The following is a 27,799-nucleotide window of genomic DNA, read 5'->3' as shown; positions in this document are numbered from 1 at the left end:
TTGTGCACATAAAAAAACGTAAGTTAATTGATAATTTTGAGATGTAAGCATAAATATAGAGATAAAATAACTCATGTATTGGCTAAAGCGAGCCAGGACGCAGCATGCGCGTCCTCGGATATGATACGGGGCACGCAAGGACGCAGTATATGTTCTTCGTGTTGAAGGGGTTAAACTGACAAAATTCATGAGATGCATACAGTTTAGCGATTGATGCTGCTATACTTTCTAAAGGATTTTGTTGACTGTCTGACCATCGGCTTATAGCCAACAATGCTTTCACTTTAAATGATGATCTTCAAAATTTGTGAGTAATGTTCAATAGTCGATCTAAAATCTCATGGACAACAGTAGTTAGTTTGACACATTTAAGATTCAAAGTTATGTCCAAATGGAATTGAAATACAATTTCATTTACAGTTGGCTTGATATTTACGCACAGAGGCTGCATCATTAATAGCCATTTACTATGTAACTGACACTATGATAATCTCATATAAAGATAAATTTCCTATTATTGAATAATATGGAACACTAGGTTGTCATTGCTGGGAAGTTGTCATGCAGGACTGGGATGCCCTTAGGGAAGAGGTAAGGAAGGTATTAATTCTACCAATTTCTACATTGCAGTGAGTTTGCACCAGACATCCATGTCAGTTACACTCCAAGGGCTAGACACTGGTGCCTAGAAGGCTCCTCTTTGGGCAGCTGTAGTGCCCTCTACTGCTCTCTCTGCTTCTCTTCTTCCTTCAGTGTGGTTTACCTCTGCGTGCTGTATACATGTAGCAAAATGCTTCAGATCTCACTGACCTGAATTCTGTAGCTTGACATTTCACATAATCAGACACATACTCTGCATTGGCCCCCCCTTCATTGGCATCGTAAGTCCATGTGCAGATGAGATGTGGTGTTGCACATTGGCAGTTTAAAAAAAATAAAGGCATCGTCTTCACTAGCCAGTGTGGCCGTCAGGTTTTCTTGGCCTACATGTTTTGCCTCAAGAATTCAGTGATTCGTGGTGATCTGTAGCAGGCGATAATGCACTCGAGTGTGTAAATATGTCCTTGAAGGTAATGCCAGAAATGATTTACTTTTATTCCATCGTGGGGATGATAACCCGAGCCTTAAATAAAGTAAAATGGTTTAATATTGTGGAGAGTATTTTGTTCTCCATTGTTGAGTACTGTGTGCTCTCAGTTTAGACTGCTAAGCTGATTGATGCATAATACTGCAGAACTGTAAAGTATTGTTGTATGAAGTGTAGACAGGTAGATATAGTTGTTATCTGCACTATTCTGGAATAGTTTGGTTTAAGGTGGACATGAATATGGGGGGAAAACATTTAATTATGTTGAATATTTTCCATGCTGGTTATATGCAATTGATATTATACTTGGCAGGATGCAAAGGTACCTAGTCCACTGAATGTTTTTTAGTTAGCCACAGTGACAATCTAGTTTGATTAAATTTACTTAAGGGAAAGGTGAGTAAGGTTAGGTAATCAATCAGTAGTAGGATATCATGCAATATTTTGCCCATCATTTACAATAGTTTCCCTGTAATAATAGGATAAAGGAACAACTTGGTATAGATTCTGGGATGGGAGTAAATTGCTATAAATAAGTCCAAAACATTTCATTCCTTGAGCTCTTTAAACTCTCCAACCATTGACTCAAATCTAAGAAAAGACATGAAACCTGTGAGGCAAAGTAGGAATACAAGTTAGTTTTGTTTACCCTTTGAACACTTGGTTAGGATTGTAATGATATCTATGAGATGATCAAGGAAGCTTGCTACACCCTCAAACAAGGTACCTTTCATTCACTGCCTCCTTGTTACTGTACAGTATGATATTAAAAGTGGTTGACAGTTAATAGTTCTTGATGTATATTGTGGTTAACTATTTTATAGAGCTCAAATACATGATTTTGTAAGTCTCATCCAGCGCAGCTTTTTATGATAAATGGTGATGTGTACTTTGTGCTGTGTTAATGTCTTGTGAGGTGATGGGTGGGTGTGGGCTGGCTGGCTAGTCTCACTCTTCCACCAGTCATTGAATAATGCACTCACAACGGATACAACAGACTTCTTGAAGCAGCTGAGGGAGACACTAGAAAGTCAGGGCGTTTGTTTGTTTCCTCTTTAGAGTTTGTTTGTATGATGGTGTTTCTGCATAGTGTTCCTTCATTAGAGTGAGTGAGAGAGTTTCTGAACATCATGTTGTTGTGTGCTGGGAATTTTGCGATGATAATGAGTGATGAAGCAAAATGTGCAATTAGATTTGCACTTGATACAAGAGAGTTTTAATATACTACCAAATAATGGATATTAGTTATAACTAGAAACTGAATTGTGGAAGTCACAGTGAGATGGGCCTCGACCACAAACAATAGTTCAAGGTCATGGGACCAGCTCCAAAAGATTTTACTGCTGTTGGAGATATGTGCATCAGTCCTGCAGTACCACTTCAGGACCCTGCAAAGCCCATTCTTTACACTATGCAAGCTTCCTTTTGTAAGCTTGAATGACTTTCAAGCAGCTTTTGAGTGCTCCACTAGTTCTGGTTCTCCATAGACAGTCAAAGCGAGTTTGTGGAAGGATAAAGTTAAGTTCTGAACTTTATCAAAATGCAAAAATTGCAGTGTAATAGTTTTGCATCTTCCAACTTTCTTGTTGAATCATGACAAACCTATTGTTGGTATTCCATTTGTTTCTAGTGCAGAGAATAATATTACACAATAAGGAAATATCCCCGGAAATATGGGAGACGAGTTTTTGCACTTCATGAATGGAATGGAATAACATGCATTAAGCACACTGCAATGAAGTTTATGGTATACCTTGCAATGCCTTGTGTTTGCACATAATATGAGGTGGTAGGTTCTTGTCAAGTGCTTGAATAGTCTGTGCATTTGCCTTGTGCATAATAAAGGAGAGGGATGAACCCTCATGCTATTGAATTTAAATTTCTCTAACTTAAGCCTATTCATATGGGTTCTACCTTAAGTTTCCACACAGTTTTTACCAAATTTAAAAAATGTAAATTCTGACTAAGCAAGGTATGGTCTTGTCAAGATTTATTATTACTGTTCCTCGCTGTCATGTGTGAGGATACTTTAAACTTAACCTTACTGTAACCCTCATGATCTCCACAGCTTTTACTCATAAATGCTTTTATGAAAGTGTGTTCCAACAAAAATATGCATATATAGCATCTGCAGCTACATGGAATCTTTTATCTTTGCCATCTTGAAGGATAGACCGATTTCACATTGGACTGGAAAGAGCAAGTTCAGACCACGTGCCAGTCGTGATCTGCACGGCTTTGATTCCTTGTGACTACCCATGTATTTCTCATCATGGCCAATATTAGTGCTCATCATAACTTAAAATGCTCATATATTGCAATTTTCCTGTCACATGAAATAATTGAATTATTCATCAATATTTAGAAAGATTGTTCTTTCCTCCTCGTCATTCCTCTTTGTCTTGAACACTTTACCCATGTTTGTATATGGTCGCTGTAATATTGGGTCGCTGTTACTGCTTGTCATTAGCTACTGAGATTTATAAAACAGTCCTTTTTAGATGCCACAGAAAGTTATCTGGGGAAAGTTGCATTTGGTTATAATTGCAGGGGAGTATAAGGTATTAGGTATTACTAAGAGTATTGCGCACCCTGCAAGGAAGAGACGTAAACTTGGAGGAGGCCTTCCAGCTCAGACTGCCCATCCCTTCACGCAAGTGTCTTGATCGCCAGCTTAATATATTAGTGTTATATGAAGCCGGCTATATCTCAGTGTACTGTATCTCTACTGTGTTCTCGTACATATCTGTGTCAATAAGATAACTGTACGTAGCTGAGAGTAGAAACTATGTCTACCACTCTTTTTACTTTCCCCTTCCTTTTGAATGCCAGCGCTTGTGTGTGTTAGTCTGCGAGTGCTGTGCAAGTTGGGTTTCAAAGCAGTTATAAAAAGCTCTTCTTGGTTAATCTCACATCAATTTTTTTCTTAAGGAATATGACAAATTTGAATAAAAAATATATTATACATTGAAGATATATTTGAAAGAAATCATAATGGAATTGAATGAAAAGCACAGTTTAATGGAAAATACTTCAATATTTTCACGCAATGGTGATTGCTTTATATATCTGGCTCGCATAACAATGTGATAACTGCACACAATTGAAAGACTCCTATCATGCATAGAATAAGTTAATGTATATTAAATCTCACAACACATAAAACTATTTTTTTTACATATTGACTATTATCCTCAAAAGGAATCCTAAACTCACCACTTCATAAGAATTGTCGATAAGTTTGATGCAAATGGTCAGGTGGGTGCAGGGAAGGAAGGCTGCTGACTTTGTTATTACTTGTTTCATGAAATGCACCAGCCACCTCACCACGAGGACAGATCCTCCTCAACTTACAATAGGATTAGCCTGCGAGAAATTCATCTCAAGCCAAAAGTATTGCAAGTTCACAACTACCAAACTTTATAACCTGGCACAGGCTCAGGACACATACACAGACCATATCATCTGACACAAAGCAATAAGGTACTTGAAAAAATTGATCAAAATTCATAATCTTGTGTATGGATTCTACAGAGTCCTATTGCTATCACACCCATGAAAAGCAGAAAAAGTTGTAAATCGAGGAGTTTCTGCGTATGGAGGGACCGTCAAGTAGGATGAACAAAGTATGCTGAGAGATAGAGGGATAGAGAGAGTATGTGTGTGTGTGTGTGTGTGTGTGTATAATGGAAGGTAGAGACATTGCCACCATAACTGTGCATTAATCTAAAGTAGCATAAGCTATATTAGCATAATAAGTAAACCTGTATGCAAGTTTGAATGCATGTTACTGCCAAAGTTTTTATTTAAGAGAAAAGTCTTAGAATATCAGATGATGGTAAATGCTGCTTCACCTGTTCAACTTAATTTTCATTAGGGATCAGTTCCGGCTTCCAAGCCATGCGTCATAAATTTGTGAGTGCCTGATATGTTGAATTAATCTGGATCCTGGAGATGGTGTAGTCGATGGTGGTCGTCTTCAGGTTGATATAGCGTATAACTAAGTTTTAAATGTGTAATGTAAACAGCTGTTTCTGTATTAAGTAGTTTTATTATTAACTTTTTCTATGAAAAAGTACAATGTCCCCGTGAACCACAACTTTGGTGTGGTTGGGAGAGTTAAAAGTATGAATGTTCTTCTAGACAATGACTGTGTTGCTTTACATATCTCCTGTGATTGGACTAGTGATGCCAAGGCAATAAAAATGTACTCATTTTACCCACTGCTTGAGTGATTGTTGACCTGCAAAAGAAGGTTGATTGGGCCAGGTGTGCGAGCCTCACAGGAAGCCTCGTCAAGGGTTGACCTCAGCCAAGTTTGGGTTTTCACTGTTTTCTTTAACTTGTCTCATGAGATGATAAACTTGTCAGTAATGTGACAAGCGGTAAAATAAGAAAAAAATATTGGAAGCTTTCTATCAAGCACTTGGGTCACATGATTTACACTCTGTAGCCTGTTATCTGCCTAATTGAAACTGAATATCTGCAGTATTATGACGGTTAATTTCCTCAGAAAAAGTCAGTTTTTCCTGTTCTGGATTAATTTGCAACATATACCGTACTGTACATTATTTTTCCTTCCATTAGTGCTAAGAAATGAGGTATTCATTTTCTGCCAAGCTAAATTTTATTTTAGATACTGGAATAAATCATGTGAGATGGCCCCAACCCCCACGAGTTCAGTAAACTTCCTTCTTTACACCAAGTTAATGATTTGCATGTGACCAAGTTCTCTGTATTCTTCTGGATTGAGAATTTAATTGTCATGCAGTAAGTGAGAGGCACCCACAGCCATGACTTAGCCCATCACCTCCTCCAATAAATCATAGGCCTTTATTATTTCATAATTCAAACACTAATTTGTACTTTTAAAAGTGCCATTTAATGCAGCAATAACATTATGCACCTGATTTCTCATCTCATTGAAGGCTTGCCTTATGAAAATCAATTACATTGCATTGACTCCATTGTCCCACATCACATTAAAGTTGTATGCACATTCCTGTTACTAAGGAAGGCCGGCCAGTCCCCAGGAAACCATGGCTGCCTTGAGTGTAGTTATTGGTTATGGTAATGTGGTAAATACCTGGAAGGATAAAACAAGTTGACTTTATGGTCATAAAATAACATGATGTAAAGAACAGCATCAAAAAATTTTATCATTAGCCTTGGACGACATATTTACCAGTTTTTTGTGGCTCAAAGGCCGGCAACTGTCATCTTGTGATAGTTTAAATTGGTATAAAAAAATCACATATTTCAATGAAAGCAGTTTATTTTATATTCAAATCAAAATATAATAATAATAATATGTAAAATTTATGAAAAGAAATATTAATTTTTATTTAAAAAAAATGCGTATACAAAAAGTATCTGAGGTTCTTTGGAACTTTATTAAGCATTGACAAGTGATAGTAGGAGGAGGAAGATAGGATGGTCTGTGTTCCGTAGATTGTGTTCTACTGGTGTGTAATTTGATGGCAGGTAGACAATGTTTAAAAGCATTCCAATCCACACCTCTCTTCTTTTACATTTTGTGGTTATCATAGAATGGGTCCCTTCATTAGTAGTAGTCTCTGTAGGTGCAATATATGAAGCTACATTTTATAACTTGACTACTTGATTTCATGCTTGTGATAATAAATTGTTGGGTCTCTTTCCATTGTTAAATATGTTTGTACTTAATGGGGGGCAAAAATTGGTATATCATCTGCACCTGGCATTTAAGTTTGTTATTATGGCACTGGTCCAGGTGAGGTGAAGGTGGGATGTGATGCTAAGATGAAGTAACATGGAAAAAGTGGGTTCCAACAATCTGGTTAGAATCACATCCAACTTTGGTCATAATTCTCAAACGTCTTCCTTTATGGCTGTAATATCACCCTCCTCCTGCTCCTCCAACTTCAAAGTTCCTTGTGTTGGAGAAACTGTTGAGAATCTATCAGTGCGACTAATTCAGTGAAGCTTAATTGGAGTTCAACTATTCTCAAGTGTCAATTCAAAACACGTGCTCATGGCCACCTTCACTAAATTGAACCTAACTCACAGGCTTAATATGATGCCACAATCTTGCTGACTTGCTCGTCATGTCCATTTCCCAAAACAAGGAATAATCATAGTATTTAGCCATGTAGGATAAGATGGTCTTGCATAAACTAGCCAGTTACCCTTGACTAGAGAAGTGTACAGAGTTAAGCCTCATGTGTCAGCCAACAAGACTGCTTCTGGCTGGGTAACAGTTCACCAGGTAAATACATATATATTTTTTTTATTTATTCTTTTCCCACTTATGAGTGATAGATGGAGATGTTGTCTGTGTATGTGTCAAGTTTGTCCTACTACATTGTCCAGAAATCTTGTTTGTCTTGTGATAATGCCACTTGTTTGTAAAATGATAGAATCTTAATCTGAAGTAAACAGAAATGTGGATGCTTACTCTCTTTCACTATCCATAAACCAAACTCAGAGGACAGTAGATACCTACTCTTCTAGTAGCCGCAGGAGAATTAAGGAGCTCAAAACGTTTCTGTCATATCTTGCCCATATCCTCAAGCTCCTCTAGCTCCATCTCTCTCTCTCTCTCTCTCTCTCTCAATCTCTCTCTCTCTCTCACTCTCTCTCTCTCTCTCTCTCTCTAACAGACTTTTTAGTTTTCTCTGTGTCCGTCCTCCGTAGTCCTTCTCTTTCTGGAAATACTCTGTGGGGACTGAAAACAAATTCCCTTTGCCTCCTTACGAAGAGGGCAGTGATGGTTTGGATGAGCTGCTGCCTGCCATCCTCTGTGGTGGATGGAAGTGGAATGCGGGCTGGGCCGAGGAACGAGAGGAGGAAGAGGGAGTGACCAGAGTCTGAACACACAACACTGTTGAACAACACACACACCACGTTTCCGTTTTAATAACCTATATATATATAATATAAGTAACAGTACACTGTGTCAGCTCAATTTAATTAATTAAAATAATATGTATTGTTATTTATATCTTTCTTTTTTTTTTTTTTTTGATGGCATTAGTAATAATTAAATACGCTCTTGACATATATGACATTTTTTTTCCACGGCCCTCCCTCTCACGGGCCAAATTAGCTGGCGCGCACTATAGTTTTTACTTTGTCACTCTTAGATACATATAAGTGCATTTATAAAAATGTGTCAGATAAATATAAATCCAGTGTGCGTAAAGTTAACTTAAAAGGGTAATGAAGTTTCCTCAGTGTAGGTGTTCATTTATCACTGTATTACATCAAAAGGCTGGAGATCCAGCATCATTTATTTTCCCATAAGCACTGTCACAGCAAAAGCTGGTGTTGTGGTTAGCATGCCTAGCTGCAAATCTGTGGGCCTGGGTTAACTCCAAGCCGGACAGTTGATGTACAGCCTAACCAGCTGTACATCCTCCCTTTTCAATCCCATTAGTAATTGGGCACCTAGAGAAACCTGGGGAAGGTAAACTGTGGTAACTCGTGTCACAGTTGCTTATATATCAGGGTAATGGGTTCTTACCCACGAAAGGCTAAAGGGCTAAAGAAATATAGATGTGCACTGATGGAATGCACAGGTTAATGTAGGGTCCCTTCTTTACCTTTACTATCTGTTTTCACAGACACTAGATCCATGCTTCCTAAGGGTCCAGAAAATTACAGCTGTGCTAATAATTTGAGTGATTACATTACATTTAAAAAAATCTGACTTGTCTTTTATGCATTTTTTCCAGTTTCTTTCTATCATTGTAGGCAATCCATATAAATCACATAGATTCATTGTAAAGAGGGACCTTCGACCATGAGAAAATAATCTTTTACATGTACATATGGTGCCTTTATTTTATTTTCATAAAACTATTTTTTTATATTTCATGTAAAGGGAATTAGACAAGTAAGCTTTTCTCTCATGGTTGCATGATGCATTTGTTCACAAGACTGTTGTTAGTCTGTATTCCATTTCAGCGAGATTATCAAAAACAAAATTCTCCACACCAACTGCATACCAGTTATGATTGCCTCGGCGTAGTGTTGACAAAAAGTGCTCCATCCCATTCTTATTCTCTTCTGATTATTATTTTGTGTGCTTTGCACTGACTACTCATCCAGTATAGGTTTGTGGGTGTATTCCTCTACTCTCTCAAGTGATTCGTCCCCAATCGTTACTTATTGTCCTGCCAACTAATTACTAAACACTACCTTACCCTCATACAGCTAGTCAAGTCTAGCTAATAATTTACACAGCACCGAGTCTGAGTCTGGTTGCTAAGCCTTGTCACCTTGTTGGTGGACAAGTTGTTGGGATTCCCTATGCTTATTTCCATCGAAGGAATGGTCTTAACAATGAACTTAGGAAAAAGCTTATTCAAGACCTCATTAATTGATGGCATTAACTCTACTCTCTGTTAATGTTTTGTTTTCAGCTTTGTGTATGGTTATTAAAACTTTTTTTTTTTTTTTTTTAGGGTTAGTTTAGCATATTCTGTTATTAATATTTGACAAGAGTCACCCCAAAAAATATATATGGAAAGTTCATGAATTAAATTTGAGCGTGAGGTGGAGACACTTAGTTAAAAGTGTTGGTCATGAATGTTTGATGCATAGAGATAATTTGAAAAAAAAATAATAATAACAATATTGGCAATGTTGATTAACCATTTTTGTCATTTTATTTATTTGATTTTGTGTTATTGTATGCTGTCTTTGCTGGAAATATGAAGTGTGCATTTATTATTTTAGTTAGTGTGTGATTCTCCATTTATGCTTGCCCATGCTTGTTGTTTCAGTGGTTTGTTTTACTGCCTGAATGTAATCTAAACTTTACTTCTAAGATTGCACCCTCATTATACATCCTATTAGTGCTTCTTGTTTTTACAGAAGCAGCTGCACAAGCGCCAGAGCTCATATACCCACTTCACCCTGACCATGGAAGTGCATGACGAATCACTGGAGTATGTGTGAGGTGCAGGCGCCTCATGTGACAGGGCTGGTGTTCCGCCTCAGTGCTCGGGTATACGCAGTACAAAGGGGACTTGGTAGTTTTAGATACTAGTCATTATACGTTTGCTCTGCAGTCAAAAGTATTGGCATATGAAGTATTTACAAACATAGAATCAGTTTACTCAAGAGTGATCTTCCTCTTCTTGATGTGCCTCTGTTCATGCTGGTTTATCCAGTACAGACTTTGAAAAGCGTTGGGCAAAGATTAATCATGAAAATGAGAGAGGATTTAGGTCACTGAATTGACAAAGGTAGACTGTCATTCTATGATCCAAATATTAAAGTAATTCTTGAAAAGCTTTGTAGCACGGTACTGCCCAGACTAGTAACATCTCAGGAAAGTAAATTGAGTCATTAATTGATTCATGTGTGTTCCCTGCCTGGCGAGACATCTCTTCAATGATGCTTCTATTATCATTGAAATAGTTTTTATATATTTTATTGAAAGGGAATTTGATAAAATTACTCAATATTCCATTCCTCCTAACTCCAGAAGTGGAGAGGGAGTAAACTTTGTTGTGGCTGGGAATCAGACTGTGACCAGCCAGATGGGAAGCCAGTGCTCTGCCTATTAGTCCAATAGGGTACCTTACCACCAAGTTCAGAGTGTTGTTTGTTGGAGATAGATCAAGCAAAAAAGTTAAGGGATCATCAGACATTTATTATGCTAATAAAGCTTTACAAACAAACCTTCGTAACTCCCAAAGACTATGCTGAGATATTAGAAACTAGATTAGCTTTTTCAGAAAGGTTGATCAGTGAAATATTCTTCCATGCCCTTAGCTGTTTCTCACATGATAACCTTATCATACTGTAAAGCACATGGCTCCATGTGAGGTGAAATGAAGCATTACGAGCTTTTGTGAGACATTTGTAGGCCAGGATAATAGAGTAACAATGCTGTAACTTACCCACACTGAGAGTGGCATCATCCCCACATGAGTGCCAGCCTGCCCCAGCCCAGCCTCTAGTGATTCATCTTGTACTTCATGTTGGTCGCTGCCTGGTGTTTTCGCGCATGCCTGCCTGTCTGTCTAGCAACTCCGTCCACAATGTATATGAGTGTTTGTGCATGTCCTCCACCTCTCAGCCTGAAGCCACCAGCTCTGCTTCGTGTGTGTTACTCTGTGTTTAGTTGAAAGAAGCATCACTTTGTTTAGATCATTATTGTTGAGGCTTTTGTATATCTAAAGTTTCTTGTAAATCATGGATCATATTGATTTATGGAAGAAAAGCAAAATGTTTTTATTAAGAGTTGTATAATATTACACTCATCAATACCAATCTTAAATACAGTCTGAATATCCATATTTTTATGGTACAGTAGTGTCTCATTATGAAAATAGTATTTCAGTGAAGGGTAGAGATAGAGAGGCTTTATTTGCACCAGCACTCCCCAGGTAACCAGTGTGTCACTTATGTTGAAGGCTGTGCCTGCTGCAAATGTTATCCACTTAGATTTTTATTCATAGTTATTTATTTTCATTGTTCATATTGCTCATAAAATAACAAAGTTATTCATTGTAAATTAATCAAAAGAAAATAAATGCAAGAATAAAATATATATTACATTTAATAGCTTTCTTTTAAAAGTGGGACATTAAAGGATAAACTAATATATTAGTATAAAGGATGAAGAATTATGGCAAAGCATTTTGCTAGAGTACCCAAGAGGTCTGTTTCTTTGCAATGAATGAATGTTATTTTATCTTGTCCTGCGTCTTGATGGATAGCCAGGGAACATTTGTTATGTATTGTTTTGCATTGCCATATTTCATCAATACAGAGTTGTATTTTTACATGTAAAAGCTATGCATGATGAAAACTGAGTACCCTTTTATTAGATCATATGAATAATTGCCAATAATGCATAAGTAGTGGGAGGTGTGTGTGTGTGAGTGTGTGGTGATGTAGGAAAAACAGATTGGCCAAGGGTGCATTTGTACTTAACCCAACTGTTGTTCACAGACCCACCTGTAGCCTCAGCTCGGCCCTTCGGGACAGAGCTTTACGCCAGCCTAGTGCTGCACCTGCTTCGGCTGGGACCGCCAGCTGGGCCCTCAAGTGACAATATCTCTTCCGTCAGCCAGTGCATATGCCTCACACAAACTCTCTCAAGGGAACACTTTCTGCATTCCATGTTAGATCAGTCCTGTAAGATGTTGGCTGTAGAGACCTCTTCACATCTATGGCTGCATTACACTGCTGCGGCGATGATACTCAGTCTGCAGAAATGAAAGATCCGTGGTGATAATCTCTTATGTAATAAGCAAAAAAGAAATGTTATTTAGTTTGTTAATTTCATAATCCAATGAAGGATCGTATGTTTGATTGCAACCAAAGCTGTGAAGTTTTACCTGCAGTGTGACCATTAAGTACAGGAAAACATCACAAGCCAAATATGATAGGATGTATGTTCCATGTTCAGTTTCTTCCGTTGTGTTTATCATTCACCATGGTCTGATCATGTGCATCTGTGTGTGTGTGTGTGTTTGTGTGAGAATGTGTATGCAAGGATTTTCTTCCCTGAACTAGTGCTCTGCATCATGAAAGTGTTTCTTTTCAGTGGGAGATCATTAGTGAGGTGAGCTGTTGCATCTTTCAGTGTGTTAAAAATTATGTAGTTTTGTTGTAATTGCCTTGGAGAGGCTCATAATTTTCTGTTTGAAATGTCTGATAGTTGGTGATTTTTCATTCTCAAATTATTTATGTATAAACAGGATGAAAGTGTTATTTTTCATTATTTGTATTTGACTACTTTTTGCTTCAATTCTGAAATGACTTGATTTTTCATGCTATTACATGCATTTGAATACTTGGTGTGTGTTATAAATGCCATGAAATCTACAAAAAGGAACAGACCTGAGCTAATGATCTCATGACAGCTTTCAAAGTTTCACATTCCCATGTTTACATCTCGCCTATTTATATTGTAATTTCCCCAGATTTCAATGTGTTGTAACGTCTCTTACAAAAGGAGTTCGCTCACCATTTTATGAAACTGGTATGGCAGTTGAGTAGGAAAATATTGACATGTGTCCTATCAGACCATTTCAAACCATTTTCCTTCCATCCATCTGATTTGTCTGTCTTGCATGCTGCTATATGATTTCGGTTGACTCAAATCTTTCCACTTTTCATCTTGGTTCTCCTCAGACTGAGCAGTGATTCACATATTTCAGGGGGTTCTCTTTCTTATGAAGGAATAGGCATAATATCCCTAAGTGCTGAAAAAAAAGCTAAGCAGAAGTCAATGAGACATGGATATAACTTTTATGAGCATCTAACTGTGCAGTACTTTGTTCAGTCTCGCTGAATCTGAAGAGGCGCCTCCCTCTGTTTGTTGGACTGGCTGGTACAGTTCAGGATATACAGAAAGTGAACGTTTACATCATTTCAACTGGTGTTCTTAAGATTTGGCAATATTATTTCTTAAAAACATTCAGTCTCTAGCTAAAGTACTCATCATCCATATTATATAAATGATCACTGTAAAGGTTAATGGATGCAGTTTAACATAATCTGACAACTCTGTAATGCAGATGTCATTTTGCTTTGTTAGTGTTTTTATTATCATTATTATTAGTAGTATTGAGATTCATGAGAGGCCATCAAGGGGGAACAAATACAGTACCTAATTAGTTAACATAATAAAGAGTAAGTGGTGAATAATGCCTAGACTTAAGTGAACACTAGACACGGTGCACAGATTTGGCCGGCATTACAAAAAAGAACCAAAGTTTTTAATTGACTGATTGTATGCTGTTACGTTTCTCACTCTGCACAGTGAGAAAGCTGACTTCTCATAGGCAGTGGGGCCTTAAGTACCGCAAAACAGTGTGTTACTGGATAAATTTCAGCCTATACGCCAAACATGTTTACGATTCAATGAGTGTGCTCTTCAACCAATTTTTGTGCTACTAACCAATTTTCCTGTTCATTTATCCCCAATTTGGTTGAAATGTGGAATGAACCTCCAGATAAGATTATTTCTCTTGTGGATATTGATGTTCAAAGCAAAAAATTAACACCCACCTGGTCAGTCCATAGGCATTGTTTTTGTCCCCCCTTTTTTCAATCGTACTTTACTGTCACTTTTATTTTTTATACGCATGTCTGTTCATTGAGGGGACTCTATGGGTGTATATCAATTTTTTTGTTTTCCCTTGATGCTTCTCATGAATCTATAATAATAATAATAATAATATTAACAATAATAATAATGAGTGAATAAAATACAGTTCAGATAGATGCTTCATGAATTTGTTATTGTAGTAAGACAAGTTGTTATATTTTTGCTCATGTTCCATCTCTCATTTCGTTAATAAAGCCGTAAGTGAGCATATTGTTTACAGTGAGCGTGTGATATACACTAGATACAAATAAATATAATTTCAATACAAAGTGAAGAGTTGGTGTAGTAACTTGCTCATCCTTCCCCAAGCTTTGTGCCTTTCATCATAAACCATACATAGATTTTACAATAACCTCACAACTATTAACATACACACACTTCACAAAACCTTCTAACTCTTTCTCTCTCGAGTTGGCTACAAGTTGTGCAGAAATTCTGAATTATCTAGAGTCACCAAGAATGAAGTGAAAAATGAGAGGAATATATTGAACACACAGAATTGAAGATGAGTTCAGGGCTCTTAGCACGAACTGTTTGTGTCTCAAAACTGTTAGTGTCCCCATGAGATGTGTAAATATTCTTGTGTTAAGGTATAATTGTAAATATTCTTATAAATTTGTTTGTGATTACATACTAAGGTCTTGTCCTGTTAAATGATTGTTATTTTATTTTAAATTGTAAGATCATGTACTGTTAAATTATTGTGTTACTCTGTTTTCATGACAGGAAATACTCATATCATAGTGACCATAGATCAGCTGTTATGTACCATTTTCAGAGTCTGGTTAAATAAATAGTGGAGTATAAAGATGGTGATTCTTGGGGGCCTGTACAACATACCATTATCAGGTTAGTTAATGATAGAGCATAATTTTTTGTTTGATAATTTAAGGGTCTGTTTTGAGCATTAAGAAAAAGGGTTGCATGGTGAGACTGAACAAAACCTATTCCCATATTTTGCAGCGAGCTTCCAAGGGCAATCCAAGAAATACTATCTTGTATGTTACAGGAAAGCTGTGTACAGTGTAATTATCCCTTCAGCGGCCCTTCTCTGCTCTAGGCGAAGCACAAATTAAGCGTTTTATAAGCCAACATTGTATTTTTTGAGATTTTACATTTTCAAGTAATTATTAAAGTCAGTAAACTTGAGATTCTGAGTCTCGGATGAATTTTGAGGCAATGTTTTTTAGATGAGCAGTGCTGATATATATAATTTTTCAATTTGCCATCTGTATATTGGGTATTTATTAAATGTAAGTATATCAAAATTATGCCCATGTCATAGAACATTACTATGCTATTATAAGAAAACTGCTGACCTTGGTACAGATAAATAAACTACAAAGCATAAGGTTTGAAGCTTATGTAGCCTTCTTGGGGTCTTTTGTATGTGGTGGCTGAAGGGAACCTGACCTCCATTAACCCCATGCCGAACATTTCCCCACCACACCCCTACCCCGGCACTTTTTTAAAATTTTTTTTTTCCCATTGTCAGAAAATGAAAAACACTTAGGTTTAAGTCATGAAAGTGTCAATGTATCTGAGTCGTGTGTGGTAAATGTCGCGTCAATATATCAGATATGACGCCGACGCCATGGAAAAGTGACTGTGTGTAGTAACATATGTACGACGCCGACGCTGTGAGGGTTAAGGATGATACAAGGAGCAGCTGATGAACCATCCTGGAGTCTGGCAAAATGTAAGTGGTTTGAAAGTCGTTTTAATTTGAAAAAAAGCAAACCTAAACTTTTGAAAGAAAAAATACTATTTGATTGTATATGCTAGCTTGGAATATTAATACTAAACAATCATTAGTAGTTAGTAATTTGGTACAATCAAATAAAATCAAGAGGAAAACTTGAACAGTATATTTACGTGTTCTCTTTTTATTTGTAAATACATAAATATTATATTATTCATGATTGAAATAGCCAGCAGGAAAACCCAGCTTTCTCTTTAAATATACACATTTTGTTCATCTATTCCTGACAAAGTACTTTACCTTTCATGCTTTTCTGGCCTGGGATAACAGTCTGACAAGAAGTATAACTGCATATGAACTGTCCAGCCTTACACCATTTTACTTAGATTCTGTCTTTTGATCAAGTGCAAGAAGACAACTTCAAAAACATAACATCATATGCTTCAGTATGAGAAACTACACAAGTAGTAAGTTTCTAGCAGCCTTGTGATTTAAATGCCAAGTTATGACTGGAACAGGATCTTGATAAATGGTGTACTGTTGCAGCTGACTGCAGCACAGTAATGTGAAAATAGGTATTACTTTGAACAAATATGAACTAAAAGTAGCAGGAGGTAAGTCTCTGAGCAGTCTCGAGACAGCTGTGTATTGCCTGATGGAGTACTTTAGTCAAGTTTGCTATGCTACTGAGGCACTCATTCAGGATTATAAATGTTATAGGAAAGGTACACAATGTGTAATAGTAAACATACAGTAGTAACATATTAGGAAGGTAGTACAAAGGATTAAGCAATGAAAATATCTGTACTGAATTTAGGCATGCAACAGTACTAGTAGATAAAAAGGGTTTTTAAAGTAGTATGTGTGAAGTGGTAACTACAAATATTAGCAGATGGTAACACATATTTCCCTCACATTATTGGGAATGAGGTTACGTTACTGGTGATTAATTGTTTCACCCAAAGAGTTAATACTACTTCTAATATGACCATAGATTGCTGAAAAGCCATGTAGATGTGATGCTAGTTCTACTTGTCTGAGGTCCACATGCAGGCAGGTTGATAACTTGCAATAGTTTGTGTATAGACAATTAATATATCAAAACACAGAAGGGATTGCAAGACCATGCTGCCAACACTCAGACCACTGGTCATCCCCCTTCCGCCAATGCAAGGGCAGCGAGTATGTGTAATACTAGAATTTACTATTCAGTATTCATTGCTAATCATTTGTTATGTTCAGCTGAAGTCCACTAAAAACTGTTCTTGATTTTCACTGTACATGCTGATTGCCGATGTTGTTGAATAATAGAACAATAGAGCAATCAGCATGCATGGTGAAATTCATGGGCTTCAGCTGAACAGAACAAATGATTAGCAAAGAACTGACTACCGAATAGTACGTTTATCATGTTACACATACTTGCTGCCGTTACAATGGTGGAAGAGGGATGATCACTGGTCTGAGTTTTGGCAGTTTGGCCTTACAATTCCTGCTGTTTTGATATATTAATTGTCTATACAGGAAGATGGTGGCTGAGCGGTCAGCATACTGGAGCGGTGTCCAGCAGGACGCAGGTTCACATCCCACCTGCTGCTACAAACAAGCTGGCAATTTTTCAGTCATTGCCAAATGACCTAAGACTACCCACATGCTGTCCTAAAGACCACCTATCAACCTGGACTCTAGATTCTCTAATCAAAAAAGATAAAAGATGAGCTCCAGGGGACATGAGCCAAGCATGATGGCGGCACTATAAAGTACTTGCCTGCGCCATAACGGGCTGGGGTTGACCACCAGGCCCCACCAAGAAAGCCACCAGCACCACTGGCCAAACAAAAACTATTGCAAGGAAGAGGATAAACTATTTCAAGTGAGTGACATCTGCATATGAACCTCTTGACGAGCAAAACTTTCTTCCCATCCACATGGCTTTAGAGATCTCTGTGGTCAGATTAGAGGTAGTATTACTCCTTGGCTGAAAACATTTAACAAACAAAACCACCAGAGAAGTAACTATTGTCACTAGTCATATAAGTAAAAACAAGAAAATGTCTACCTGTTGATGTCCGTGTGCACATTCCTGTTCCTTACTTTTAGGTGAGTGTGGGGTGACCTGAGTACCTTGAGTCTCTCAATCTGTTGCAATGAGGAGGATGAAGTTAAACTAAACAATGCTGCTTAACACTCTTCTTAGCCTTAATAGTTTCTATGGAAAAAAACAGGCAGTTAAGAATGCCCATCTGGTGTGTGCAAAGACCAGAGTGAGACCTGCCATGTGAGTTGAGGAATAATGGAAGTCCTTTTTCTGACTGTCACCCTGGGAGGGGTGAAGCCACTGGGATATAAAAGTTATCAAAGTTATAAAGACTGAAGACTGAGCACAGTATTTGTAGCAACTTAACATAATACAGCAGTAAATGAACATGGCATGAGTTGAAAAAAAAAGACGTGTAAATTGTGCAAAACTATCATCATGATATTGAATAGTCGAGTTTGTCAGCCAGGAAACACACAATACAAAAAATAAATTAACTACCCTATACAAGAATGTGTGCCATAATCATGTGAATCAGCAAAATTTTAAGATTGTTATGCCTCTCAATACTATATACTAGTGAATTTGAATAGGAAACATTAATGAAGCTTCGGTACGTATTCTCCATACGAAGAGATTTTGAACACAGTTATCAGTTTTCAGTAATAAAGGCTTTACTAATCAATATTTGTCCTCAGTTAAGCTAAGCAAATCAGCATTGTGGTTAACAAGCATGGCTGGAAATTCTAGTATGTCCAACAGCTGTGAGAGTAATAGGATCTAAGGTAAGAGTATCTCTATAATATTCAGGTATTAAAGGTTTAGGTATTTTGAAGATAATTACACGGAACAATTTCTTCCACTTAGAAAGTAATATAATGATTAAAAAAAATATTTTTCCACTTACACTCGATCCACAAACAACTTAGCCACTGACAACCTGTGGCACACAACTGCACCAAGTGAGTGGCTATGATGACCTTTGCACAAAGTACCATTTTTGCAATGTAACAAACATCAAATAAAAGTTTTCAACAAGTAGGAATGTCAAAGTAAAAGTTGTTTATCTAGCATGGCACAACCATACTGACAGGCTCATGGCAAGCTCCTAGCCTCTATAGTCTGGCTCGGCTACACATGTGGTTCAAAGGTGCCATGTGAGGAATAATCCAAGAGTACAGCGTTGCCACATTTTTAACCCCACGTTGGTTGCCTCTCTCTCTCGTGGCGTTACCGCCATGAGGATTTGAATGCTTTTTTTCTTACTTATGTCAGCTTATTTTAACGTACATTCCTTCACGATATAATCTAAATATAATTGTGAAACTACTTACACATCCCAAAACAAAAGGGAAACTCAATAATAAGTATAGCATTTTTTTAGCATCACTGTAAAATATGTATGCCACGTTTCTTTACATGCTTATAAAATATCTTATCCATAATAAGTTAACTGTTCTTTCATACGTTATAATACTAAGATTAAATGTGTATGCATACTTGCTGGTCATATTTGCCATGGTTTTACTTATGTTAGAACATTTCTACATCGCGGGCTAGGAGACGCGCGGCACTGCTGTACAAGGGGATCCCCTATGCTGAACCCGCCCACAACCACACGTTTAGTTGAGCCAGACCATAGTAGTGTAGCTTACACAAAGATGTTTAAATACTATTGCCACCTTGCTGATATATGTATCAAAAGATCCCATAAAATAATCCAATCAATCATGAGTTTCATTTACTAAAAAATATGTATAGTTTTATATAACTGAATTAACTACATGTTTCACAATAAATTTAGTAGGAACAAAGGAAGGTTGTCTCTTAAGCACAACCCCGTGAGCAGGGTTAACTTCTAGGTAACATTTTACTTGCCCATATAGCTGGAGTTCATGTGTACGGACATGTATTGCAGTACCTTAAAATTTTACAAATTTATCAGTTGTTCTGCAGTGCCATTAGCAGAACAGGCTTTGCTGGAGACTTGCAGCTTCCTATAAGTATAGTTATGCCATGAAAGAGTATGGGTAAGATATGTGCACCCTTTCTCAAATTTATGATAAATAAACTTACATAGAAAAGTATTTCATAATACCACTCAGTAATTTTGTTTGTGTTCCATTTCCAGATTATTTCTAAAGGCTTCCATGCACTTGCTTGGCTTGTTTAATTATCAAAAAATGCAGAGACATGATAGAAAAGTTTCCATGCAAATATTGAATTACTTGTATATATAACATATGAACAGCCAACAGTCTTACATTACTACTGTGGACTAAGCTATGGCAGTGAGGTACCCCACAGGCTTGAATCAAACACTCCATAATGTATGTATGCTCATTATGCCCATGTTCAATGACAGGTGCGTCTTGTACTTGAGACACCTTTACCAGATAACTGACACACCTGATTACATTATAATCACAATGGAGTCTACACACTACTTCATAAAATTTGAGTCACATAACTTTTTAAATATTAACACTTTCAGCTCCTCTTTTTTTTTCGAACACTTTAAACTGAGTCACTGATAACAAATTTTCACTTTGTACCAAACTCCATAACACTATTGTAGTGAAGACACTGCATTATGCACAATGGCAGTTTATAGTCAAGTTCTGTGTGTGTAAATATAATATACTCTATCTGTATTACTTTTGCCTAAGTATATTTATCTACCTATAGTGTTTCTTGACTTGCCTTCATGGCCTCCCCCACAGACCATCTATCAGGTCCCCCTGGCTCTTGATCTATGAAAGACAGTCCTGGGGGGTTGAATGCATCCCCAGATTGCAACTCTTTCCCATTGACTAAACAATTTGTACTCATCATGTCTGCTGGGAACTCAATGTCCTCAGCATAGTTTGTACTGGCGGTCACCGCCGCCGTGGTGTGGTTAGGCTGCGGGCAGCACCATGCCCGCAGCCGCTCCACTTCCTCCGTCACCACCACGAACAGCTCCTTGTCCTTGTGCTTCAGCTCCTCACGCAGGTAGTTGATTAACTCCTGCTCCTGAAGGGCCAAAGTTTTGCCTTAAAAAAACAAGCCTAACTTATGAAAAGACACTCTTAAATAAATGGATGGATAATAAATTTATGGAGAATTAAATAATGAAGAAAAGTATTGTTGAAGACTGAATGCCAAATGTTAACTTTGATCAATTAAATGATATGGTGAGTATTTGGCAGGTGGTGCTGTCAACAATACACTCACCATACTATACTTACTTTTCCAATTATTTCTGGATTTTCAAGCTTTGAGTCAAGGTTGTAGTATATTCCCCGTATGCTGCGAATGGCAATCCAGTGTTTCCTGCGCAGGGGCAGCTGAACGGGGCCCAGCCGGTACTCGGAGGGGACGTTGAGGATGAACCCCACCACCTTCTCTAACATCAATACTTGAGGGTCTCTGAAAGGAAAATGTACAAGGTTGTAAGTTTTAGGATTATGGGCCGTGTTACAAGTCAAACCCGAGAAGTTTCGGGTCCCTACAAAGGTCGGTTTAGGGGCCGTATTACAGGTCCAATCCGAGAAGTTTCGGGTCCCTACAAAGGTCGGTTTAGGGGCCGTATTACAGGTCCAATCCGAGAAGTTTCGGGTCCCTACAGAGTAATTCATCCCGAACTCTGTAGGGACCCAAAACTTCTCGGATTGGACTTGTAGTACAGCCCCTAAACCGACCTTTGTAGGGACCCGAAACTTCTCGGATTTGACTTGTAATACGGCCCTAGATAAAAACACTGGTAAGAGTATAAAGAGTACCGTATATACATTTTACTTCCTATATTAGCATCATCATATCAAGGCTTCACTTTTATAATTAAACTTTTCTAGTCATCTTGGCCTTCATATAGCCATCAATGCAAAGCTTATGATTTTCTTTATACTTATGACAGAAACTCATTCCTTCACACTTACTTTCTCTTATCAAACCATATGACTCCACAGCCTTTGGAGACCAAGGCTGCCATGATTACATTGATATCATAGTTGCCTGTTCCTAAGAGAGATTTGTGAGGGTTGAACCAGTTATCTGGAGAGAGAGCATAACATATGTTGTCCAGCTCACTCTTGGCAAATGCAGCACCATCTTGGAAAAGGTTGTTTAAGGAATGCAGGGCACACAACTCCTTGATCTACAAGATACAAAACAAGTTATATGCTATATTAACATAAAATGGAGACTATCCTAATTTCTGAAGAACAAACTGACCTTACTCTGTACATATACATCTTAGAAGCAATATTTCCATGTATTCATATTCACTTTTTCTCTTTTACCTGCTTCTCGTGGTAGATGTCAGGAGTCATGGCGACCCCCACTTGGCAATGGTCAGTTTTACGGAGACAAGGGAGCCAGATACCGCATGGCGACCACCACGCCCTCATGGGCCTCCACCATTATAGTGGCCACCCTGAAACACACATATTAGGGTGGGTGAATTTTTTTCTGATGTGTTTTGTCTTCCTCAACTGAATTAGTCACCGGGTTACTTTTAATTGATACTTGTTTTGGCAGTTATTGGTGTATTGGCAATTTTGTTCCCCTTTCCCTGATGATAATTTCCAGTGTTATGTATTTCCAACCTTCAGAACTAGTCCATCCAGCAGGCGAGAGAAAGGCTGATGGCCACGCAATAAGAGGGTTTGGTGGCAGTACCTGCGTGTGGCGTGTTGGACCTAGGGCAGTCAGGTGGTCTGTTTACTAAGCTCCCGGGCTGGCGTGGTCATCCTCCTCCTCCTCCTGCTGGTTACTGCTGAATGCCTGTCACTACTTGATCTTGGTCTTGGTTTGGGAGGCAGTCACTCCATCTGGCAGTGACTAAAGCCTTTATGATGGCTTGGGTTGAACCTGTAATACAGAAGTACAGAGGGAACTGGTGGCACTGACCAGAACATTCGGTAAAATTGCATAAGAACACCCGCTGAATGCCAGTGACAACAACCAACAGAGCAATGCCACACTTAATTCATATGTAATAAACCCTACCAAACTAAATCTAACCTAACCTAACTTAACTAAATCTAAACCTAACCATACCTGACCTGTGCCATGCTGCCAAAATGCAATGAACGGAAATAAATCCCCAGACCATATCCTAAAAATTAATGTCTCGCGAATGAGTGATTTGTGGTGGCATACGGCCATGTATTGCTTGTACAGAAAGTGACTTTAATTCAGTTTAGAAAATTACGTAACACTGAAAAGGAAGGTGTGTGAATAAGAAGAAGTGAGGAATGAGAGGAGGAGGACCTAAGAAGCGATACAAAGCATTACGGGTCAAAAGAAGAAGAAGAAGAAGCTTCACATCGCACAAAGGGAATAATACCACATATTTACATGAGTCCAGCCTATCCAGTACGCACTGCCCAAACTTTCTCCAAGAACTCCTTACCCCTACATGTGTGTGTGTGTGTGTGTGTGTGTGTTCCTTCACCCTCACCCCACCCACATCAAAACCAATGCCCACACTACACCCCTTTCACACCCACACACCCTTACACCCCCATCACCCCAACCCTTTCCTTGACCCCCATACACCACCCTCACCCCACCCACACTACACCCCTTTCACCCCCATATCCTTCACAACCACACCCCCTTACACCCCCATATCCTTCACAACCACACCCCCTTACACCCCCATATCCTTCACAACCACACCCCCTTACACCCCATAACCCCAACCCTTTCCTTGACCCCCATAAGCCACCCTCAGCCTTTGCAGGAATTACATCACCATTTTACCTCTCCCTCTGACATCCCATTCCTCTATTGTTCCTATCTCCTGTGTCCCTGCAGCCGCCCTACTCCTCCCCAGGTGCTGAGTGTCTTCCCTGCCAAGTGCTGAGGTGTCCCCTACCTGCTGAGTGGCTGCCTGCTGCCCCCCTGCCTGTGCCTGCCTCTCAACACAAACAAACACCTTCTCTTCTCTGCTGGCCTAAAGTAATTTCTTCCCATCACTTCTTCCTCAACTTTACATTACATTGATAGGGAGATTTATTGTTTCCTAGTGATCAGTAATTTATTCATTCTCGTCTGACTGTTTCCAATTTTTTTTTTTTTTTACCTGTGGAGTTTTGTTTCTTTCCAATAGGCAGGTAGATGCTCTTCTGTCAAGTTTCTTTCCTCAAGTTTCTTTCCTCATAGTTTCCTGTCTTTCCAATAGGTGGATAGATAGGCTATACTCTGGTGCCAAGTCTTTTTCCTCAAGTTTCTTTCGTCATAGAGTTTCCTTTACTCAGCTGTCAAGTTTCTTTCCTCATAGTTTCCTGTCTTTCCAATAGGTGGATAGATAGGCTATACTCTGGTGGCAAGTTTTTTTCCTCAAGTTTCTTTTGTCATAGAGTTTCCTTTACTCAGCTGCCAAGTTTCTTTCCTCATAGAGTTTCCTTGATTTCTTTCCAATAGGCGGGTAGATACTCTTCTGTCAAGTTTCTCTTTCCTCATAGAGTTTCCTTGCTTTCTTTCCAATAAGCGGGTAGATACTCTTATTCTGCCAAGTTTCTCTTTCCTCAAGTTCCTTTCCTCATAGAGTTTCCTTGCTTTCCAATAGGCAGGTAGATACTCTTCTGTCAAGTTTCTCTTTCCTCAAGTTTCTTTCCTCATAGTTTCCTTTCTTTCCAATAGGGGAGTAGAATATAGGTTACTCTGCTGCCCAAAGAATGATGTGAGGGTCAGAAATTATTTAAGTAAACGCCATACAAGACGATGCGGGGGCAGGAATATTAAAATAAGCGGGTCGGCCATCTGTCCATCCCCACTCCTTGCTGCGCTTGGCCTCAGTGCTCATCTCCGTTGCCTTAAAAATATCTGAAGAGCTCGAGAAATACACGAAAGGAGCCCTGGGAGACGCTGAGAAGGCAGAAATATACGAAAAAAGCCCTAGGAGGCGCTGAGGAAGCAGAAATATATGAAAAAGGTGGGTCGGCCATCTGTTAATCCCCATTCCCTGATGCTCGTGGCCCCAGTGCTCATCCCCGTTGCCTTAAGAACATCTGAAAACCTCTAGAAATACATGAAAAGAGCCCTAGAAGACGCTGAGGAAGCAGAAATATACGAAAAAGGCGGGTCGGCCATCTGTCAATCCCCACTCCCTGATGCTCGTGGCCCCAGTGCTCATCCCCGTTGCCTTAATAACTTCTGAAAACCACTAGAAATACACGAAAAGAGCCCTGGAAGACGCTGAGGAGGCAGAAATATACGAAAAAGGCGGGTCGGCCATCTGTCAATCCCCACTCCCTGATGCTCGTGGCCCCAGTGCTCATCCCCGTTGCCTTAATAAGTTCTGAAAAGCTCTAGAAATACAAGAAAAGAGCCCTGGAAGACGCTGAGGAGGCAGAAATATACGAAAAAGGCGGGTCGGCCATCTGTCAATCCCCACTCCCTGTTGTGTGGCGGCGGCGGCAGGTGACCGAGGCGGAGAGACTGTTTCTCCCTCCACACCTTGACCTGACCCGGACCTTGATCTTGACCTGACCCTGGGCGTGGAGGAGGCCCTGGAGTGATGCGTAAGGTCATGCTCCTCCCTGGCGGCGGGCTGAGAGGGACATAGGAGCGAGGAAGGAGACAGAGGAGGCGGGAGGCGGTGGTTGATGTAGCTGGCAAGGAGGTCGAGCACATGTTTTCCCACCCTTGGCCTTAGTGAGAGGGTGTGTGTGTGCTTTTTTTGTGTGTTTTGTGCTTTTTTTGAGTGCGGTGTGTGTCGGGTATGGCCTCGTCCTCGCGCCGTGGGAGTTATTACCATGCCCAGGAGCAGTACAGCGGCAGGGTAGAGGACATGGAGCACTTCGACACATTCAGGGTGAGTACAAGACCATTTCCCCTTTATTCTCCCTTAATTAGTTCCCTTATACCCATTTCCAAGCTTCCGGTTAGGACACGTGCGGGTGGGCGGGAGAGTTGAGGACATGGAGCACTTTGACACATATAGGGGGACTAGGACGCCATTTATCCCTTTATTTATCCATAGTTATACCTTATTTACCTATTTCCAAGCTACCAATTTACAAGCTTCCGGTAAAGACACGTGTGGGGTAGGCGGGAGGGTTGAGGACATGGGAGTACGTTGACACATATAGGGGGACTAGGACGCCATTTTGCCCTTTATTTATCCTTATTTATACCTTATTTACACATTTTCAAGCTCTCAGTAAGGACACGTGGGGGTGGAGAAGGGCCGGTGACTCACAAGGGGAGGGAGAGAGAGGGAGCTGGAGGGAATCGGCTCCTTCTCCCCCCCTCCCCCCCTTAAACATATAATACCTGTGTTCAAATGCTCTAAAGGAATCTATATAATGACAGACTTCCTATGTCATGGGTTGTTTGGGTGAGTAACATGGGTGCAAGATGAATGGGAGGAGAGGGGAGGGGTTGCTGTGCCCACTACCTGTGCTGCAATGCTGTAGAGAAAGCTTAGTAAATGATGGCCTATTATTTATGGTATGGGTGTTTTTAAGGTGGGGAGGGGTGGGTATAAAGTTGGTATGGGATGGGAAAGGAAGTGGGCAAGGGTGTTTTGTAATTGGATGGGTCAGAGCCTAAATATTTGTCCTTGAATACCTCCCTGTCTTCCTGTGGCTGGTCATTCTTTGTATTTTGTGATGTCATCTTCAAAACATCCCTGTAATTTGTGTCGTGTGTGTGTGTGTGTCAAAGCTTTTAAGTTGTGTGTAGGCCTAAGCTAAAGTTGAGTGCTTCATAGGTCTCTCCTTTTGTCAGTTATTTGAAAGGGTTCTCTTCTTAGCGTGTGTGTGTGTGTGGGGTTGAATAAGGCATCAGTGTGTTATTGCTGCTTTTGTTCCTGTATCACCTATAACCTGTGTTTCGTGGCTTGCTGGTTCCTTGTCCACATGAGAAATAACCAAGGCACGAGCCTCCTCATTATGATTTTGATAGGGTTGTCTTTAGGCTACTCGTGCGGGGTTTTGTGAATAGGTAAGTAGTTGTTTCATGAATAGGTGGTTGCGATATGTATGATTGCATATCATTCTCTTACATGTCACCTTTTATTTATGCTCTCTAACTTGACTTTTCTTTGTCCTCGTAAAACCTTGGAGTCATTACCGATACATGTAATTTATATATCTGCAGCCATTCCTCTCAGGCAGTTCTGTTTGATTGTTTTTTGTTAGGTACAGTATTCTTGCTTAAAATTTACTGGGCATAGCACATGAAAGTATACCAAAACTCCTTTTTTAGTAGTCATAATGTACAGTATTTTCAATGTGGGTTAGACCTTGCATGTGTTAGAATTACGTGCATACTGAGGTGAGTGATCGACACACCTCAGCTTCCTTCACACAGGGTACACAGGAAGAACAATTTAGTAGTATTGACTAGTCACTAGTGAATGAGTTTTAAAGGTGCTCTGCCAGGTGCATTTGGCTTCAGGAGTTTACATGCTTGGTGGAATTTGCATCTTACTTGTTAATTTTGTATTTCGATTCTTGCGTATTCTTTTGTTTTGTTGTGATCTGAAATAGCATGACTTGTCTGCAGGTGTGTTGGATTATGATGTTTCCAGATAGTTTTATGATAGTATAAACTTTGGTAAAGATTCGTATTAGGTCCGTGCCAGTATCTCATAATCTACTTTATGAAACATCAGTATCTCTTCATATATCTTTTCTACAAACCTTCAACAGTCATGGAAATGCTTTGAAAATCCAATTCAAGGACTTTTTTTTTACTCTTGAAAATAGGGGATAATGTTTACGGAAGCGCGTCGCCTCCTCTGGCGACGCGATGACGCAGCTGCAGTCAGCCAAGTAAAATAGCTCGCAGAGGGTTTAGGATCGGGGAGCATATTTAAACTACTCCAACCGAACTTTACGACCTACTAACGGGGGG

At 39.2% G+C, this 27,799-nt stretch overlaps 2 protein-coding genes across 30 annotated transcripts in view; one reads left to right on the top strand and one right to left on the bottom strand.

The window, feature by feature from the left end:
• Positions 1-15,555, top strand: part of LOC126981546 (phosphatidylinositol 4-phosphate 5-kinase type-1 alpha-like) — a 113,022-nt gene extending 97,467 nt beyond the window's left edge. For 21 of the 29 annotated variants that reach the window (XM_050832788.1, XM_050832773.1, XM_050832786.1 and 18 more), the window contains 2 exons: positions 9,947-11,184; positions 12,038-15,555. In XM_050832788.1, coding sequence (XP_050688745.1) covers positions 9,947-10,030 — 84 coding nt within the window. In that variant the 3' untranslated portion in view covers positions 10,031-11,184; positions 12,038-15,555. Of the gene's footprint in view, positions 1-630; positions 7,520-9,946; positions 11,185-12,037 lie in introns of those variants that run through there. The other 8 variants (XM_050832782.1, XM_050832780.1, XM_050832798.1 and 5 more) reach the window with 2 other exon arrangements.
• Positions 15,556-16,057: 502 nt separating this feature from the next.
• Positions 16,058-23,922, bottom strand: LOC126981547 (josephin-1-like). Its single transcript, XM_050832805.1, has 6 exons — positions 23,811-23,922; positions 22,607-22,798; positions 22,228-22,361; positions 21,865-22,082; positions 21,175-21,355; positions 16,058-20,959 (listed from the first exon to the last, which is right to left on the bottom strand). Exons 3-6 carry the CDS (start codon positions 22,333-22,335, stop codon positions 20,627-20,629), a joined length of 840 nt encoding a protein of 279 aa, XP_050688762.1. The 5' UTR covers positions 22,336-22,361; positions 22,607-22,798; positions 23,811-23,922; the 3' UTR covers positions 16,058-20,626.
• Positions 23,923-27,799: the final 3,877 nt, after the last annotated feature.

The sequence above is a fragment of the Eriocheir sinensis genome, chromosome 48 (genome assembly GCF_024679095.1).
Source record: "Eriocheir sinensis breed Jianghai 21 chromosome 48, ASM2467909v1, whole genome shotgun sequence".
NCBI lineage: Eukaryota > Metazoa > Arthropoda > Malacostraca > Decapoda > Varunidae > Eriocheir > Eriocheir sinensis.
Note: the sequence above shows the minus strand (reverse complement) of the source record. Positions and strands in the feature narration are given on the sequence as shown.

Bases quoted from the DNA above. Each gene is read 5' to 3' on its own strand.
- LOC126981547 (XM_050832805.1), bottom strand. From the start codon at position 22,335: ATGAGGGCGTGGTGGTCGCCATGCGGTATCTGGCTCCCTTGTCTCCGT. The intron at 22,083-22,227 runs GTAAAAGAGAAA...TGTATCTTGTAG, and splicing joins ACATCTACCACGAGAAGCAG to ATCAAGGAGTTGTGTGCCCT. The intron at 20,960-21,174 runs GTAAGTATAGTA...TTGGCCCTTCAG, and splicing joins ATCCAGAAATAATTGGAAAA to GAGCAGGAGTTAATCAACTA.